The 19,513-nt window shown below is 33.8% G+C and overlaps 1 protein-coding gene across 1 annotated transcript in view; it reads right to left on the bottom strand.

Annotated features, from left to right (window-relative positions):
* Window positions 1-19,513, bottom strand: part of LOC128989012 (potassium voltage-gated channel subfamily H member 2-like) — a 412,396-nt gene that overhangs the window by 44,266 nt on the left and 348,617 nt on the right. Inside the window, exons 12-13 of the mRNA XM_054410865.1 lie at window positions 2,851-3,094; window positions 1,979-2,160 (exon numbers count right to left, since the gene is read on the bottom strand). Of these exons, the coding sequence (XP_054266840.1) occupies window positions 1,979-2,160; window positions 2,851-3,094 (426 nt within the window). The remainder of the gene's footprint in view (window positions 1-1,978; window positions 2,161-2,850; window positions 3,095-19,513) is intronic.

The raw sequence follows: 19,513 nt of genomic DNA, 5'->3' as shown, positions 1-19,513 counted from the left end.
TATTGACAAACTTCAATCGTTTGCCAAGAAATTTAACGTCAATGATTATTTTAAAATATTTATAAAGATCTTATTTAATTTCTACTTTGAAAATAGAGGTACTCAACTAGGAGTTAGAAGCTAAGTTACTGTGATACTGAGGTTTATATTACCATTCACAAAAGTGAGTTCATTGTCATCTAGACATCGAAACGTCAAAGTAAGAACAGTTTAAATAAGAGTGAATAAGTTTGTGATCTTTGATTATAAATCCCCAAGACAACCGATATTTTTTGGGGTAGTACCATTTTACCAGGTAAAGGAAAAACATTACTAAGATGTATTTATTTGTTCTTCTATAATCTGTACATTTACAGTTGTATAAAGTTACTTTTTAGTTTTTTTTTTTTTTAAATCCACCATAAAACTTGTTCTGATAATTTTAAAGTTAGTCTACCATGTGATTAAAATACATTATTATGAACCATTAAGAAAATTGAGAAAATATTTATTGAGTAACACTAACCAGTCTTATTAAAGAACAAGAGTGGTAGCTATAGCTGCTGACGGAATGGCATATTGAAATGGGGAAATTACATTTCCTAACTAGAGGTGAAAGTTATCATTGACTTTGGGTAGGCCAATACAAAAGCTTTTTTTGTTAGATTTTCAAAATATGATGTACGTGCTTTTCTCCCTTCTTATTTCAGAGGGCCAAACATACACATTTTGTGAATATTTTTTTGAGCTGAATCTGTTAGTAGATGAAATAAGAAGAAAAAGTATGTGTTGTGTTTTAAATAAAGAATAGATTTGAATAACTTAATGAACTCATTTTATTAAGATGTAAACAGAAAACAAAACTGTAAAATCAAAACATAAACAATCATATTAAAATAATGATCAGCTGGTCTTGTAATCTGGCCTTTTAGTGCTCCTCTTTTATGTTTCAGTCTTCTGATATCATTTCTTTCATCACTCGTCGCCATTTGTTGTGTTTTAAATAAAGAATAGATTTGAATAACTTAATGAACTCATTTTATTAAGATGGAAACAGAAAACAAAACTGTAAAATCAAAACATAAACAATCATATTAAAATAATGATCAGCTGGTATAGCAGTATGAAACATAAAAATCCTCATTACGTGTACTGGAAATAAATGTATCTTGGTATTATCTACAAAGAGAAAAATAAAAGAGTGATTTTACTAACCAACCACTATCAAAAGCTTTTTGTGAATTTTCCTATAGGGGAGTAGCTATTACCGTAGGTGGCATGGTGAGACCTGGGTCCAGGACCGATTAACTTTTTTGTAAAATCTTTTTCATTTGTGAATATATAGGCCTTTGCGTTCGTGAACGCGATAACTCAAAGTAATTTTGGTCCAATTTTGATGAAATTTGGCTTGAAGGAGTGGGCCAGATAAACTTGAATAACTTTTGGAACCAGCGAGATCGAGACATGAGAACAAGGTATTAGAGTTTTGAAAAAAAAAAAAAAATAGTTTCCCCCTAATTTTTACCCTTAAAACACTGAAAGGCACGATTTTCAATGAGACCATCTTGTATAGCTTAAAAAACAAATATTTTTTTTATATTGTTGTTGTAAAATTAAACGTTACAGAGAAAATTCAAAAAATCTGTAGGAATACATTTTAAGATGTATTCGATATTAAAAATCTTAGTCTGCAGGTCTGCTGCGGCAGGGGTATTTATTATGCTGTGCACCCAATAAAAAAACTATTGTTTAGGGGGTTATCAACCCTTCAACCTAAGCCGTATCGTCGTAGTTTAAAGTAAAAACATTCCGGCGTGAGAAATAGGTTTAAATAACTAACTTATCCACCTTTTTCCTCGCTCATAGTTTTATATGTACAACAATTTACCTCAAGAAACATTCGACAAACTTATTCACACTTGGATTAAGACTTATGCCCACAACACTAGTGACTGACAACGATTTTGAAAGCAAAGCGAAGCTGCTTGTAGATAGTTACCTCGTCAGTGTCAGAGCCGAAGAGCAGCAGGTCGAAGGGAATGGCTGCCACGAGATCTATGAGGAACCAGCCTCTCAAGTAGTGGACTGCAATCTTCCCAGGATGTGACACAACCTCGTCATTGTTGTTTACATACGTGGTTCTGAAGTTGATGAGAATGTCCACGATGAATGTCACATCGACTGGAAAGAGAGATATACAGAGCTTAAGAGAAATTGTAGTATGAGCCTTAAGTTAAAAAAATAAGTTATTTAAAACTGCTAATTTACCAGTGTTAGCCAAGAAGAGAACTGTGCTAGGCCCCTAATTATTATTTCATGTGTGCTAGCAATGGCATATTATAGAATAAACAGCAGGTACATAAATGTTAATCAATTTCAATCAATCAAAAAGTTCTTGAAGCGGCACTTTGTTACGTACCGGTACTTAAAGTTGAATAGGATATGTGTTGAATAAAGTGAGGATTTGTAACATTTGTAGCGGTATTACTAATACCAGTTTAATGTATTTAGCCAGGACCACATTTTAAAATCCCAACCATCAATGTCAGTTTGGTAAAGTTTTGAACCAGTCTAAAAGCTATCGTTTTTCAGGGTCAGACCACACACACGGCTACTTATCTTATATCAGCCCATCTGATTTATGTACAAATTTCAGTAAATTTTTTATAGTGATAACATTAAAAGGAAAAGGAAACGGCAAACATGATAAAGCGCAGCAATGATGCCATACGGTAAAAAATAACCCTTAACGGCTTAACTGTTATCAGTTAACCAATTTGAGAATATGACCAAGAGAGAATAGTCAGTTTACAGAATTCAGAGATGTCGAGTCGCGTATTCTAACATCAGTTTAGTCACCATTTGACTTACCTATTAGGTCTATAATGACAATAGGATCATCTCCGTATTTCTTGTTCTTTCTAGTGCTGAAGTCAGGCTCGTTGAGCAAGAAGGCGGCCACGTAAGGTGTGAAGATGGCTGTGTACATGACCAACAAGAGGATGATCCAGTCCCACACTGCCTTGAAGGGGCTGTAGTGAAGAACTGTCCACTTGTGTATCCTGGGGGACTGCAGCTTGTACTCTGGCAGTACGTCGGCACCCAGCGATAATACCTGCAACAAAAACACATCTTCAGATCTATATATAGTTGTCCTTGGAAATTTTAACGTCAGTACATAAGGTGATCCCACAAGAGGGTTCTGCACGGTTTCTTTATATTTATGGAAAATTGTACAGAAATTTTATTTTGGACATTTATTATCGAGTGCATGTGTGTGTTTCTGAATCATTGATTTTTTTAAGATTTCTCATAAGTAAACGGACCACACTGTGTTCTTGTTACTATTCAACGTCAACCTTATGTCAGAAAGTCCAATGAAAAATGGCATCTAGATCGGACATCGGCTTGGGATTGAACCAGTCAATATAGGGATACAGGGAGTTGAGATAGGTAAGGTGGCGATGTATAGTTTGTTGTTATATTGTAGAAAAACATCAAGCTAGTTAGCAGGTTTAAGTAGCAAGAGTAGGAATAAAAAGAGTAAAGACGGAAGTAGCTGCAGAAAAAAGACCTCCGATTAAAACAAAAGTATCTCTGGCACAATTGTGCTCAATAATTGGACTATATATACAATTTGCAATGAATTATGTATAGCTTTGTTTGCGGGTGTTGACCAATAGTAAAAATAGAACATGGCAAACCTAAAACTTCTCACTCTCAAACTCCTTGTAAGAGAACACTCAGTCAGTTTTGTATATCGAGATCTCCTTTCCTGTTGAATAAACAATGCCTGTCAGTCATCGACGTCTTTGGCAGCATCTGCTTCAGTGATGTGCCAGAACGAAATAGTCTCCCTGTAGTAGTTTTACATCATTCTTGACTTCAAAGTCAGGTAAACTACGTGTGTAAATGTTTGAATTTTTAAAATAAGAAATGAAGTGCTCATTTAACAAAACAAATTCATGCTCTTAAAATAGTAAAATGTTCAAGTACATTTACTTTGGAGGATTTCAAAGATATAACTTAAATCTTCTCGGTATTTGAAACTGCTGTAGTAGAAGGGTACTAAAAGTACTGCCTATCTTGATAAGAGTATATATCTTAACTAACTGAAATAGGAGATTAGCTATACTGCTGTTAATAAAAAAAAAATGTTCCGGTTCTGGGGTTTTCATCAGAAAATTGTGGAAAATCGACAAGTCAAATTATTTGATTAAAAGTTATAAAGTCGTATTCAAATTAAGACATCTTTTAGGCCTGTCCCTTTTTAATTTTGCTGGTAACTTATTTTTTATTTTGTTTTTACACAACTGCCTCAGAAAATCTGTCCCATAAAATGTGTCTTTATACAAATAAAATGTGTAGAAATAAATTCGTTTCAAACACAAAATGCAAAAGCAATGTTTGTTATTACTCAACCACACAGTCAAACTAAAACGAAAGATGAAGTAATACAATCATATTACTTATTATTATTATATTACTTCATCTATGCTAAAACCAAGCAATTATACTACTATTATATCACAAATAACTTAGACTTTATCTGTCATCCCACCATTATAATCCTGGTGCCGTCGAATTTCTCGAGAATGGAAGGTCGCGCCAAGTCATATCCGATGGCGTTCCAACATTCCTTACACCACTTCATGACTGCTTTCCTTATACACTTCACTTGCGCTTAACTACTTCCGGTTGCCTACTTCACTACTTCCGTTTCACTACTAATTCAGTGACTTCTTTCACAAATCCAACCGTTGTCGCTTAGGCCTATTTTATAGTTCCTGGCAAAGGTACAAATTAGCTTTAATGTTGACATCAATGTAATTGGTAGTAATTGGTTTGTATTTCAAGTTTTTGGCACTCTAAAGCCAATTATTTTACGCAGCTGCTATAACCATGTTATAAATGACCGCATTTTGTGGAGTGGTTTAACGTTAACAATGTCATTGTTTGAAGGATTAGAAAAATTAATTCTAAAATATATCAAGTGGGTTCATTGTTCATAATCATTGAGTACAGAAAATAATATTCATAGTTTAGTAAACATTTTTTATTTAACCTAATTTTTTTTATTAACCTTTTTTATTCTTGACTTAGTCTTCTTAAAGCGCATAACTTGGCAATGTTATATTATACCACGTGTCTACTCAGAACTAATGTTTCAAACTATTTCAATAGTTTTCGTGTTTTCATAAATAAATAATTATAAAATTCTCTTTGGTGGTAAAACGAATCAGTAATACATACTATGTACTGTGAACTATAACAATGCTTTAAACCAGTTTAGAATGTTACTATAAAATGGAATAGCACTTTTTTTGCAAAATGTGTTTGCTATTATTTAATAATTTGACTTAAAATAGATTTCCACGTATTGCTAAGCTATTTTAAAACACAAAGCAAATGCAAAATCTTGAATTTTTCATAAGTCACGCCCTGAATAAAAAAGTTAAAATTGGTAACCTAATTAAATAGTAAAACTAATTGTGTAACCGGTAACCTATACTTGGTAATATGACATGTGAAAACCGACTACACGTAAACATCTGTTAAATCACGTTGTACTTCGCCACTTGATCAGCTGATCGTCACCGGGTCACGTGATCAATGGTTCGTCACTCGTTGTAATCAGCTGTTTGTTACTCGGTCACGTGGTCAATAGTTCGGCACTCGTCGTAATCAGCTGATTATTACTAATTTACGAGATTAACGATTCGTTGCTCGGGGTCGTGATAAGCTGATCGTTAATTAAACACGTGATTAAATGTTTGTCACTACGTCGTGTTATCATCAGCTGATCTGTCTACGTCACCGCACCACCGCCCTCCACCACAGTTTCACCACCACTGCCACCTCCAGATGTCTGAGCCTCGAGAGGTATATTTCCGTCCAACATTGTCCAGAGATGCCAGAGTTAATTATAACCGATCGATGGGCGCGCCGCCGGAAGTACGTCAGTCGACAGACCGGAAGTGTCTGCTAATGATGACGAGTCAACATTAACAGTCTGTCCACTTAAACTGTTTGTTGTAATGAAAGCAAAAACAGCAATCAACCAATCAACAATGTGTTTGGGTTGGGTCGGATTCCCAAAGTGTTGTAGATTTTGCGATCGTTTTATGCTAGGGGAGAGTTATTTGACTTGAATTCACAAATGGAGAACAGTATATTTTAAACCACACGAATATGCCCCTAAACCTTAGAATGTGCATGTACTGGATGATTGCAAAGGAATGACTGACATTTGGTATAGGAACAAAATGTTATTTTGAAGACAATACAGATTTTAAAAAAAACCTGCCACATCAAACCTGCAGACTAAGCGAATTTCCATTTGCCTTATTGGATTTTCAATATAGTTCTTTTTAAAAAAAATAATTAGGTTTAACAAGTGCCTAGGTTTGCCGCTACAGGGAAGATTGGTAAAATATTAAAAGCTTAGTATAAAATAAATAAATATGCCAAGTTTATCAAATCACATCCATAAACAAGCAAACTACAACAGTTTACTTTTGATATACTTGTATTTTAATCTATACTAAGGGTCGCCCCATGGTCGAAAACTCGACCAAAAATGGTATTGTACAAACTTCTCTATTTTTACCCACGCTGTAAATAAAACATGTGATTGAAATATTTTCCATTTTTTATTTTCTCTTTACATATTGTTGTTATTTCCTCATCAGCATGGCGATCCATGCCAATGTTAATCTTTTTTAAAATTTGGAATATGTTGTGCTTATTTTTAGCCTATTTTAATTTATAAAGGATTCTGCACATCTAAAGGAAAATATTTCTCTAACAGTATGCGTAGATTTTACCTGTGATGCACACGAGGTTAGAAAAAAGTTATTTTAAGAAACATGCTTACCAACTAATATATAGGATTGATAGTTGGCAAATAAATTATTTCAGAAATCACCTTATTGCAACCGTATAGAGCAGACCTGTATGTGCAACTGTATGTCTCCTAATCAGCCTAAATGGATGTAAAGATAATCTGCATTTCCTTGTAATAGAAAATACAACGGCGTGACTAGTCAATATAGATACAAGCAAGTAGTGTGTGTATTGCCTACTGAAGGCGCAACATATGTCTGCTTACTGCTTAGCTCCGAGTTAACTAAATTAAATGATGATAGCTCACATTCCTGATTAACTTATAGGCTTTTTCTTATCTCAAATATCCTTTCGAGCTCCACCCCAGTGGCTCTGTAGTTCCCCATGTTAACCTTATGAGTATTCACATTTAAAATAACTAGCAGAATACCCGTCCTTCGTACGGGATTGGTGTTGAAGTATAAAATGCTTATTGCAGGTATACTCGTGCTATGCGTTTGCAATGGGAGAGGATACGGTTTGAGAAAATTTTGTTTATTTTAATTTACGGTACGCTATAGTATAACATACCTACCATAGCTATAACGTTCTACTACTACACCTAACAAAAATATTGAATATTTGTCTAACACCATAAGATTATGTATAAATTAAAACATAGGACTATCTGTAAATAATCCTACTTTGATAGTTCTTATTGTGTATCATAGCTTTTTGTCACTTCTTGGATCAAATTAACTGTTGTCAAAAATGCAAAAACGCACTACGGAGAACGGTTTTCTTATCCGCCCCACCACTATTTACGTTTATGGCCAGCCTTGGAATAAAAAAGGAACCCAGTTGATTTTACAAATATTAATAATGTGATGCCGATTTTTAAAGTGTCCAAATTACCTACTATTTAAACATGTAACCTTACTATAAACTGCAACCCCAGTGTCACATCAACCCCCATAGTATCAAATACTGAGAGAAAATAAAATTTCGTTAGTAGCACTATCTCTCAGAGGCCAATAATGTTAAATTTGATTCATTAAACTCTTTACTGATAGTGCATGTAGATGGAACGTTTCCTTTAGTAACCACATTTGGGGCAAAGACCATTTACGTTGGGCTACCTCATATTTTTGGAAGCGTTTTGATAGCCTGGTGATTACCAAATCTCCAAGGAACTTTTAAAGCGTCGTGGAAGCCGTGATGGATGATTCTTGGCAAGATGAGTGTTAGCGGATGTATTCAGTTATTTCCCAGCTTGTCTGTGTTCTACCAAAATATTAATCCTTTATTTTTACATTAAATGATACAAATACTGGGATATAAAACAATTATGAATCAACCTTATGACTTGTTAGAAACTGTTGTGATTAGCAATATTCTCCTGTATTTGACATCACCCATATTGTAAAAAAGCGTTCCTGTATACCTTATTTGAACAGCACAGTCATTTCCTATCATTATGAGGCCTAGTTCTTTGACCACGTGATAAGGAATCTAGCAGTCATGAAATAATAGATTACGTGGTGCATGCAAATATATTGTACTAATATTGTATTACATAATACTCTTTTCACAAGAGATTAGTGGTTTTATAAAATTTACATTATTTACGTTTTTTTGGTAAGTAGGAATCTTGTACACCAATTACAAACACATTAAACCAATTATAAACACAAAATTCATGGTTGTTATTCAGTACCGTACTAAACAGACATATGTTGCGCCTTCAGTAGGCAATACACGCACTACTTGCTTGTACCTATATTGACTAGTCGCGCCGTTGTATTTTCTATTACAAGGAAATACAGGTTATCTTCACGTCCATTTAGGCTGTTCAGGAGACATACAGTTGCACATACAGGTCTGCTCACTACGGTTGCAATAAGGCGATTTCTTAAATATTTTATTGCGAATTATCAGTCCTATATATTAGTTGGTAAGCATGTTTCTTAAAAAAAACTTTTTTCTCACCTCGTGTGCATCGCAGGTATAATCTATGCATACTGTTAGAAAGATATTTTCCTTTAGATGTGCAGAACCCTTAATAAATAAAAATAGGCTAACAAATGAGCACCACATATTAAAAATTAAAAAAGATTAACACGGGCCTTATGGATCGCCGGTAAGGAAATAACAACGATATATAAAGAGAAAATAAAAAAATGGAAAATATTTCAATCACATGTTTTATTTACAGCGTGGGTAAAAATAGATAAGTTTGAACAATACTATTTTTGGTCGAGTTTTTGACCACGGGGTGACCCTTAGTATAGATTAAAATACAAGTATAGCAATAGCTAAACCAATCAACAATTAATGAAGAATGAATAATTTTTATAAAAAAGTCATCTTCATCCAAATTGTATAAATTAAGGATTGTTTGGTTACAAACTACTTAATATTCATACTACTACTACTACTATGATAATAAGATACTTGATCTAAAATATTACAGACTGTTTTAAATAACTACAGAAAATTCATACAATGTAGCTGGTTTTTATTTTTTTACAATTTTAAGTAAGACACACAAAATGTCCAAAAGAAACTACGAAAACCGGTAAAATTTAGGAATAGAAACATATTTTATAAGTACAGGAAACTAAGTTGAGAAAACCTATAAATCTAGAAGCAAGCTGTTGAACTAAGTACCACTTTCTCTTGATAAGCTTGGCATTTTCTGTCTGCTCTCAATCAATAACGATGAATACGTAATGTTCACAAGTCCTCGCTACGCTGACTCGTTTATAGGTCACGTTATTATGTGACTAAACTTTGTGATCATGAATATCAGGACAGCGTGAACAGGGCGTAAATTAAAATACCCTGACTATGAGTGTCATGACTTCATATGAAGATGTGTGAATATTTTGAAATTAACTGACATACATGAAATATAATTTCGCCATTAAAATTTTAGAAACTATCACTAAACAGTTCACTCAAACCATTATAGTGGTAAATTTTCCTTGATGGAAAACGTAAAGTTTTACACATCGAACCCGCTAATTACACTTTGTACACTCCGTTTTTATAAACGGACAAAATTTAAAATACATATTTTGAAATATATTTATATTTCAGCATAAATACTGTACATACAGTATTGATGATACAGTATGACATGTTGAAATTGGTATATGTTATGCTTATGCATGAACATATTTTAATAGAAACGCTGATTATTCCTGTCAAAATATTTACTTGAAAATTTTCAATAAAGAATGAAAATAAATCTCCAATGGCAAACTTCGGGGAAGTGAACTGAGCCAGAACACATCGATGTTCTATAGTAGTTTGCTTAGAGATTTATTGGTTTTCTAGCTTGATTTGTTTTTCATACTCCTAAAAACAATATTTTTCTAAATTTGAAGTTTTCGTCCACTAAACCTTTGTAGTAATTTTGTTCCTACGGTAAAAATGGTTTGGAATGTCTTCTTCATTTAGTCCCATTATCTATATCTCTTATTCATTTAGTCAGTTAATTATTTTTATTTATCTGATTATCTGTCATAAAAGATTATTAATATTTGTAAATACAAAAGTCAATGCAGGTACAACAGGTAATGCATTCCTTGAGGATCATGTTTCAAGTATAGAATTATATTAATTGTTTAATCCATACCACAATTAGCCATTTAAAAATTAATAGGGCATACACAATTTCCAGTGCTATGGCCTTGGCAAAATCCCAGCATGTATAATTTGAGGCGTAGCCTACAGTTGAGTTATAACTTAGTTGCTTATGAATCTTTTACCTACATGTATTTACATACACCAAAGGAATAGGGCAAAAAAGCGGGTAGTTTGCATTTTTCATGTGATCTGAATTGCAGTCCAGTATTATAAATTAAGTACTTTTTATAGACAGGCAACACACAACATCGTAACCACTTTGCTATGAAGAAATATGAAGTAAAATAAAACTTTAGATTGGAATCATGTGTTGAAAATCTAATTAGCATTACAATGTGAAACTGTATGGTGAAAAACTATTTTATCTTCTATATGTGAATCACATTATACTCACTGTCACAAAAATCCGCTTACGATTTATATTTTATCTGCCTTAATTATTGTAAAAAATCATTGTTTTTTAAACAAAAAAATATTAAAAAATAATACACCCTTTAATCTCGCTTATATTATAATGATCACACAATTGTTCAAATAACACACAGCTCTAATAACAGGATCGTAAAATGGCATACAAAATAACACGTAATAATTTACGAACAAGCTAGAAACAATTATTTAACATACATGTCTTAACACGATAATACAACATTTTGATACAACACACAACACAGTGTAGGTAACGAGAGAGACTAACCATGTTGTAGCCAGCGCCGGCTCGAAGTACAATTGCTGCTTAAAGAGTGTGCACATAATTGTAGGTAGTTATAGTGGGTAGGAAACTGGGGAAACTCCGCCCCTACCAGGACAAAGCCCCACAATACTTCATTCCTCCACTCAATTGAATCTGTCTCTAATCTAATTTTATTACGATCTATCCAAAGCAATATATCTCCAAGCAATATACCGTTCTCTTTATGGGTAATTCAATATTGCATTGTATTCAGAACTCGTTCAGACTTGTGTAACAGTTCACTTTGGTGGATTTCTCGAGTCTTTGTCACTTCTTGCTACCAAATAAGTGATATGAGATTGAGTGATATGAGTTGTATAGGATGACAAAATTGGAAATTCGACATATATTAAAAATAAGATTTTAATAACAAATTTAATAATACTTTAATATAACGACGACTGTGAATATGGAGTCAATGTGAGTGAGTGTAGGAGGGAGTGAGAAGATATGTGTAGCTTTGTTACTGACTAAGTGGTTTAATTAGTCAGGACTGCTTTTATAACTTTCGAACCACAAGAATTAAATCAAATTAATAAGTTTAGATTACATTTAATTATTTACCGTTTAAAATTTTTGAATAATTTAAATCTAAGGTAAAACTATAAATCATGTTTTATAGTTGAAGCAATTCAACTTCCAACTTATTACATTTGCATGGTATCTATACGAAACTATTTGAAATCAGAAGTATCGAAGCACAGAATATCAAAATACATATAAAATTTGTCAGCTTTAACATGACACTCCTACTTAGTAAGAAGTCAATGAAATATTTGATAAGACATTATATTATCGATAAATAGATTTTTCAAAAGTTTTCCGAAAAGTGGCATTTTGTTCAATAGCATTATTAGTATGTAAGTTAGCTCTCTCAACTATTTGTTCACTTTCTGCAATTTGATTTTGTTCAGTTGTCATCTGGAGTGAGGTAAAGCACTGGGCAAGCCTCGTGTGACAAAATCTATCTCTCTTTTAGGAAATTACCACTTTGCTCATTAATTGCTCAAAATAAAATTATATCATAAAAAGTATACTATTCTGTCTTAAAAAAATGCAAGTTGTGCTCTGGTAAACAGAGCAATTTACATTGAAGTAATGCAGTGAGTAGAGACAAAAAGAATCATTGAACAGTACAATTAATTAATTAATACAATGATTCTTCGTAAACATCTGAAAATGTTAAAAAGTAAAACGGTTGAGACAAGTAACATAACGTAATAAAAGTACTCGAGTAAACAAGAGAAATGTCACAAAGGCTTTGTATCATCCTGAGTAAATTCACTAATTACACCTTTGTTATACTATCGTCCAGGTAAAACTTTTATGTCAACAGTCAACATTGTTGGCTTGTAATAGTAGTTTACGCAACAATTGCGTTAAGTTAGTCTTTACGACACGAGTAGAAAATTTAAGGCACGAGACTATTAACGCGAGTTGCTTACACTACTTTACCTACGACAGTTTTTTAATTACTAACAATCTGGTTTTTAATTACTAAAAATCACTACTCATTACTTCTTAGAGAGGTTATGTTTTCGTTTATTGTCAGTGCCAATGAAAAGAAAGTGATGCAACGACTTATTGTATAATCAGCTGATTTCCTGTAATTACGTGTTTGTAAAACTTCGTTAAAAAAATACGTTACCTTTTTCAGGGAATGTGTTCTGCTAGCAGCATTCTTACCATAAATACTGCATCAGGTACAATTAGGAAAATTTTGCATTTTGTTTTTGACAACTGAATGATTATAGTGAAACAGTTAATTTACAGTTAGATCTCAGCATCGAATATTATAGAATATTATAAACAGTTTGTTCTCTCATTTCCATCTCGTCAACTTCACTTTCACTAACTGACATTATTAAATCAGTTTAATCTACCTTCCTTTAACTTCCACAAACTTAGGTTAAGAATACGCGAGTATCAACAGGAACAAGTCAGATCAACAATTAAATTGGTCAACTGATCAGCTGATCAGCTGATTAGTTGACGTTCGAAGCATTACAATTTTAATTCTTTTCTCTCAATACTTGAACCTCGTTGGTCCGTTACCTGTGTTGATATGAGAAAAACTATGCTGATATGAAAGTAAACAGCTGTTAAGTGAAACTTAACAATTCTAATTCTGAACTGAAATTCTAAGAACTGAACTGAAATGGCTACTTTAAAAAACGGTCGTAGGTAAACGAAGTTTTCATAACACAATATTTTAGATAGAACATTATTTAAAAGCTTCTTGGGAACTACACATGGTGGCTTTGTATGGTAGCGACAGACAATTTAGTTTTTCTACGAATTTAAAAAAGTCTTAACAACTCTCAACCGTGTCAAAACAATTTTAGTTGCTTTTAGATTTGATGAAAAGGTTTGGAATATTTATTAGTTTGTAAATCGTAAATAATATTTGAGATATTAAGTTAACCGTTGTTTAAAAATAATGTGAAAATGCTAACCGTTCATTAACAGAATTAACCTGTCATTATCATTCGTTGTGAAAAGTATATTCAGTACATATTGCCAGTTTAGTAATATTATAATTTATAGATTAGGTAATCACTTAAATAAAGTTGTTACATTTTCTCAATATATCACTACACAACCAGTAAACGTTGTAGTAGTAGTAAAGTGGATACATTTGCATATTTGCAATGAATACATATAAAAACAATATCGGTACACTAAAGGATTATTGCTTTAAAATAATTTAAGGTCGAGTGTGAAATTGCGGAAATCTTAGGAAATAAAGGAAACACTTTAAACACAAAGCGGTTTTGTTTTATGTTTAAAAAAACATCTTTCGTACTGATATAAAATCTGATGCCCACAACAAGAGACCATACATTTTTAATACTGTTTATTAAATGAAACGCAAGTCGTATTCTCTACTTCCCACATGAAATGTTTCATTGATATCAGTTAGTGCTACGGATCGAGTCCGACAATATTGTTGTACATTTACTACCGCGTGTTAGTTGTCTGGCTGCCAGTTTGACAGGTTTATTTGTAGAATGTTGACATTGGCAGTGAATTTACAAATTGTATTGTCAGAAAAAAATTTAAGAAGTGACAAAAATAATGCACTTTGCTGTGAAGTTTATAAGTTAAAGCAACATAAAACATGCTTTTGCTCATGAATAATAGTTGTTTAAACTCATGAACATAATAATGCTGATAGAATACATTACTTCGACTAATAAGTATATGCAAAGTACATCATTAGGACCTAAATATAAAATCAGACTAGTTAAGCATTTTTGTGTTGGATTAACTATAAGTGATAAAAGCGAAACGCAATGAAGATGTATTAAGTTTATTCTGTAGACTATAGAGCCATCTAAAGTAAAATTTTTAAATGAATCGGTTTGAAAGCATTCAGATGTGTCGTGTGTTAACATCTAACACTGTAAACCTAACCAGTCATAATCTCGTATAATGCACAGTAAACTTGTTTGGAATTAAAATCTCGTTATACACGTTGACCCCCATCCAAGTATATTCCATTATTATATTAATTTTACATTAAACTTTGTGTTTAAATGCTATGCGTTTTCGTAATTTGTACCTGTAGTTTTGACGTAAATACGTTTTCAATAATTGTAACTCGATACTTTAAATTGTTCCAGAGATTAGAGATTTGATAATTAAATATTCATATCTTTCGTAGGAATATCAATTAAGATAAGGGCTCTAGAGCTTTCCTCCCTAAACTTAGGTAGAGGCCTAGAGCATTCCTCCCTATACTGAGATAGAGGCTCTAGAACATTCCTCTCTAAACTGAGATAGAGGCTCTAGAACATTCCTCTCTAAACTAAGATAGGGGGTCTAGAGTATTCCTCTCTAAACTAAGATAGGGGGTCTAGAGTATTCCTCCATAATCTGTTATAGGAGGTCTAGAACATTCCTCCCTATACTGAGATTGATGCTCTAGAACATTCCTCTCAAAACTGAGATAGAGGCTCTAGAACATTCCTCCCTAAACTAAGATAGGGGGTCTAGAGTATTCCTCCATAAACTGTTATAGGAGGTCTAGAACATTCCTCCCTATACTGAGATAGATGCTCTAGAACATTCCTCTCAAAACTGAGATAGAGGCTCTAGAACATTCCTCCCTAAACTAAGATAGGGGGTCTAGAGTATTCCTCCATAAACTGTTATAGGAGGTCTAGAACATTCCTCTCTAAACTGAGATAGAGGCTCTAGAACATTCCTCTCTAAACTGAGATAGAGGCTCTAGAACATTCCTCCCTAAACTAAGATAGGGGGTCTAGAGTATTCCTCCATAAACTGTTATAGGAGGTCTAGAACATTCCTCCCTAAACTGAGATAGAGGCTCTAGAACATTCCTCTCTAAACTGAGATAGAGGCTCTAGAACATTCCTCCATAAAATGAGATAGAGGCTCTAGAACATTCCTCCATAAACTGAGATAGAGGCTCTAGAACATTCCTCTCAAAACTGAGATAGAGGCTCTAGAACATTCCTCTCTAAACTGAGATAGAGGCTCTAGAACATTCCTCCATAAAATGAGATAGAGGCTCTAGAACATTCCTCCCTAAACTGAGATAGAGGCTCTAGAACATTCCTCCCTAAACTGAGATAGAGGATCTAGAACATTCCTCTCTAAACTGAGATAGAGGCTCTAGAACATTCCTCCCTAAACTGAGATAGAGGCTCTAGAACATTCCTCCCTAAACTGAGATAGAGGCTCTAGAAAATTCCTCCCTAAACTGAGATAGAGGCTCTAGAACATTCCTCTCTAAACTGAGATAGAGGCTCTAGAACATTCCTCTCTAAACTGAGATAGAGGCTCTAGAACATTCCTCTCTAAACTAAGATAGAGGCTCTAGAACATTCCTCCCTAAACTGAGAAAGAGGCTCTAGAACATTCCTCCCTAAACTGAGATAGAGGCTCTAGAACATTCCTCTCTAAACTGAGATAGAGGATCTAGAACATTCCTCTCTAAACTGAGATAGAGGCTCTAGAACATTCCTCTCTAAACTGAGATAGAGGCTCTAGAGCATTCCTCCCTAAACTGAGATAGAGGCTCTAGAACATTCCTCTCTAAACTGAGATAGAGGCTCTAGAACATTCCTCTCTAAACTGAGATAGAGGCTCTAGAGCATTCCTCCCTAAACTGAGATAGAGGCTCTAGAACATTCCTCCCTAAACTGAGATAGAGGCTCTAGAACATTCCTCTCTAAACTGAGATAGAGGCTCTAGAACATTCCTCCCTAAACTGAGATAGAGGCTCTAGAACATTCCTCTCTAAACTGAGATAGAGGCTCTAGAACATTCCTCTCTAAACTGAGATAGAGGCTCTAGAGCATTCCTCCCTAAACTGAGATAGAGGATCTAGAACATTCCTCTCTAAACTGAGATAGAGGCTCTAGAACATTCCTCTCTAAACTGAGATAGAGGCTCTAGAGCATTCCTCCCTAAACTGAGATAGAGGCTCTAGAACATTCCTCCCTAAACTGAGATAGAGGCTCTAGAACATTCCTCTCTAAACTGAGATAGAGGCTCTAGAACATTCCTCCCTAAACTGAGATAGAGGATCTAGAACATTCCTCTCTAAACTGAGATAGAGGCTCTAGAACATTTCTCCCTAAACTGAGATAGAGGATCTAGAACATTCCTCTCTAAACTGAGATAGAGGCTTTAGAACATTCCTCCCTAAACTGAGATAGAGGCTTTAGAACATTCCTCCCTAAACTAAGATAGGGGGTCTAGAGTATTCCTCCATAAACTGAGATAGAGGCTCTAGAACATTCCTTTCTAAACTGAGATAGAGGCTCTAGAACATTCCTCCCTATACTGAGATAGAGGCTCTAGAACATTCCTCTCTAAACTGAGATAGGGGGTCTAGAGTATTCCTCCCTAAACTAAGATAGGGGTCTAGAGTATTCCTCCCTAAACTAAGATAGGGGGTCTAGAGTATTCCTCCCTAAACTAAGATGGGGGTCTAGAGTATTCCTCCCTAAACTAAGATAGGGGTCTAGAGTATTCCTCCCTAAACTAAGATAGGGGTCTAGAGTATTCCTCCCTAAACTAAGATGGGGGTCTAGAGTATTCCTCCCTAAACTGAGATAGGGGGTCTAGAGTATTCCTCCCTAAACTAAGATGGGGGTCTAGAGTATTCCTCCCTAAACTAAGATGGGGGTCTAGAGTATTCCTCCATAAACTGAGATAGAGGCTCTAGAACATTCCTCCCTATACTGAGATAGAGGCTCTAGAACATTCCTCTCTAAACTGAGATAGGGGGTCTAGAGTATTCCTCCCTAAACTAAGATAGGGGTCTAGAGTATTCCTCCCTAAACTAAGATGGGGGTCTAGAGTATTCCTCCCTAAACTAAGATAGGGGTCTAGAGTATTCCTCCCTTAACTGAGATAGGGGGTCTAGAGTATTCCTCCCTAAACTAAGATGGGGGTCTAGAGTATTCCTCCCTAAACTAAGATAGGGGTCTAGAGTATTCCTCCCTAAACTAAGATAGGGGTCTAGAGTATTCCTCCCTAAACTAAGATGGGGGTCTAGAGTATTCCTCCCTAAACTAAGATAGGGGTCTAGAGTATTCCTCCCTAAACTAAGATGGGGGTCTAGAGTATTCCTCCCTAAACTGAGATGGAGGCTCTAGAGCATTCTACGGCAGATCGTCAATGTAAAAATAGAACAGAACTGATTATTCTAGTGATAAAATTGGCTTGGATGAAACACTGGTCATAAGTGCACTCAAACTTTGAAGTTTTTTTTATATTTTTTCATATTGTAAGATTATTTTTTATTTTACCATACAGAGTAATGAAAAAGTTTAACTAAGCAAAATATAAAACTAATGTCTCTTTATTGAATTTAATACCAAAGACATGCCGTGCTCATATTTAATTATTATTGACACTATAATGCTCTGAGGAGTCTCCATTTCTAAATGAAACCATAATTAGTTGACCATTTTAAGGATGAATGATAACTATCACACAAACAATGCTTTGAAGATAAAACACTTTGTCGAGGTGCATAAGATAATTACTATTATCTAACTAATTATATTGAATCCTTTGGGAAATGATTTGGAAATCATTGTTATCTATTCACTGTTTTAGAATTCAAGAATGTTATTGACAAAGTTTCTTTGAAACTGAACTTTGCAGGTTTTAGGAGAGGTATTTTGTTCTTTGATCAAAACTGTTAATAAGTCGAATAACTCACAATAAAATTGCACACTCGACTTTCTTTGAAATACGTTTGATAAATGTAGAATATAACCCAATTTGTCTTAAGCAATCTTTTTTAAGATTTTAACGTTTTGCAATGACAAAATGATTTTCTATAATGAAATGTGACTTTAAATTACATATAAATGATAAATATGATCCTTATTACTGTAACGTAATGGTACATTGATAGTAAAAAATAGTTATAATAGGAAATTACACACGGGCACATTACATTCTGTATTAGGGCACTAACAAAAATTGTAACGTTTAATGGAAAAAAGATTCACCCCCTACAAATTACGCTTAACTTTTAACATAAAAAAACGATTATTAAGATAGTTTTTACATATTAATATATCTTGATATCTTTTATTAATACAAAATTGTTTAAGCCAACCATGGTAAAATAATAATTCTGTAAAATTGTAGTGTTAATTTAAAAATCTTTTAATTTTACTCTGTGTAAATGACAAAATAATATTGTAACTAATCACAATCACTATTCTAATGCAACTTACATTTTGAAAATCAAAATATATAGTGATACGTTTACTTTATATATTTTAAATCGAAAGAGTAAAAATATTTTTATCCTCTATGGTATTTACGGTATTGACAATGTTGTTCCTAGGGGTCTTTATTGTTTCAAATACTATTGAAAACACCCAAGGGTTTTAATCCTTAAACAGAATCACCACTACATTTTAATCTTAAACATCAATACGTCCTAACATCCATAAAAATACCTGTATACATAATAGCAACATATTTCCCCAGTGAGCTTCATGGTGCATACAAAGGTTTATGACTATTTAGCACATATTCACACTTAAAAATATCATTATTACCTGGTATACTGCGTATTTATGGCACGTTAAATTAGTTTGATGGAGTTATCAGATAAGGAAGATTTGTATAAAAGGGCAAACTAAAAGCATATTTTTTTATAACTGAAAACACAGTAAACAAAACTATTTTCACTTACATAAAACGTGTCCGTAGGTCTAGCCGGGTACACGGGCACGTCTATGTCAGCAGGGGGTGCTTCTACCTCCATGTTGTTACACTGACTGTCACACTAAACAGTCACCGACCACGTGGTGAACA

The sequence above is a fragment of the Macrosteles quadrilineatus genome, unplaced genomic scaffold (genome assembly GCF_028750875.1).
Source record: "Macrosteles quadrilineatus isolate MER2022 unplaced genomic scaffold, UCM_ALF_1.0 Scaffold_3__2_contigs__length_128488019, whole genome shotgun sequence".
In the NCBI taxonomy this organism is placed as follows: domain Eukaryota; kingdom Metazoa; phylum Arthropoda; class Insecta; order Hemiptera; family Cicadellidae; genus Macrosteles; species Macrosteles quadrilineatus.
This window is presented reverse-complemented; position numbering and strand designations above follow the sequence as displayed.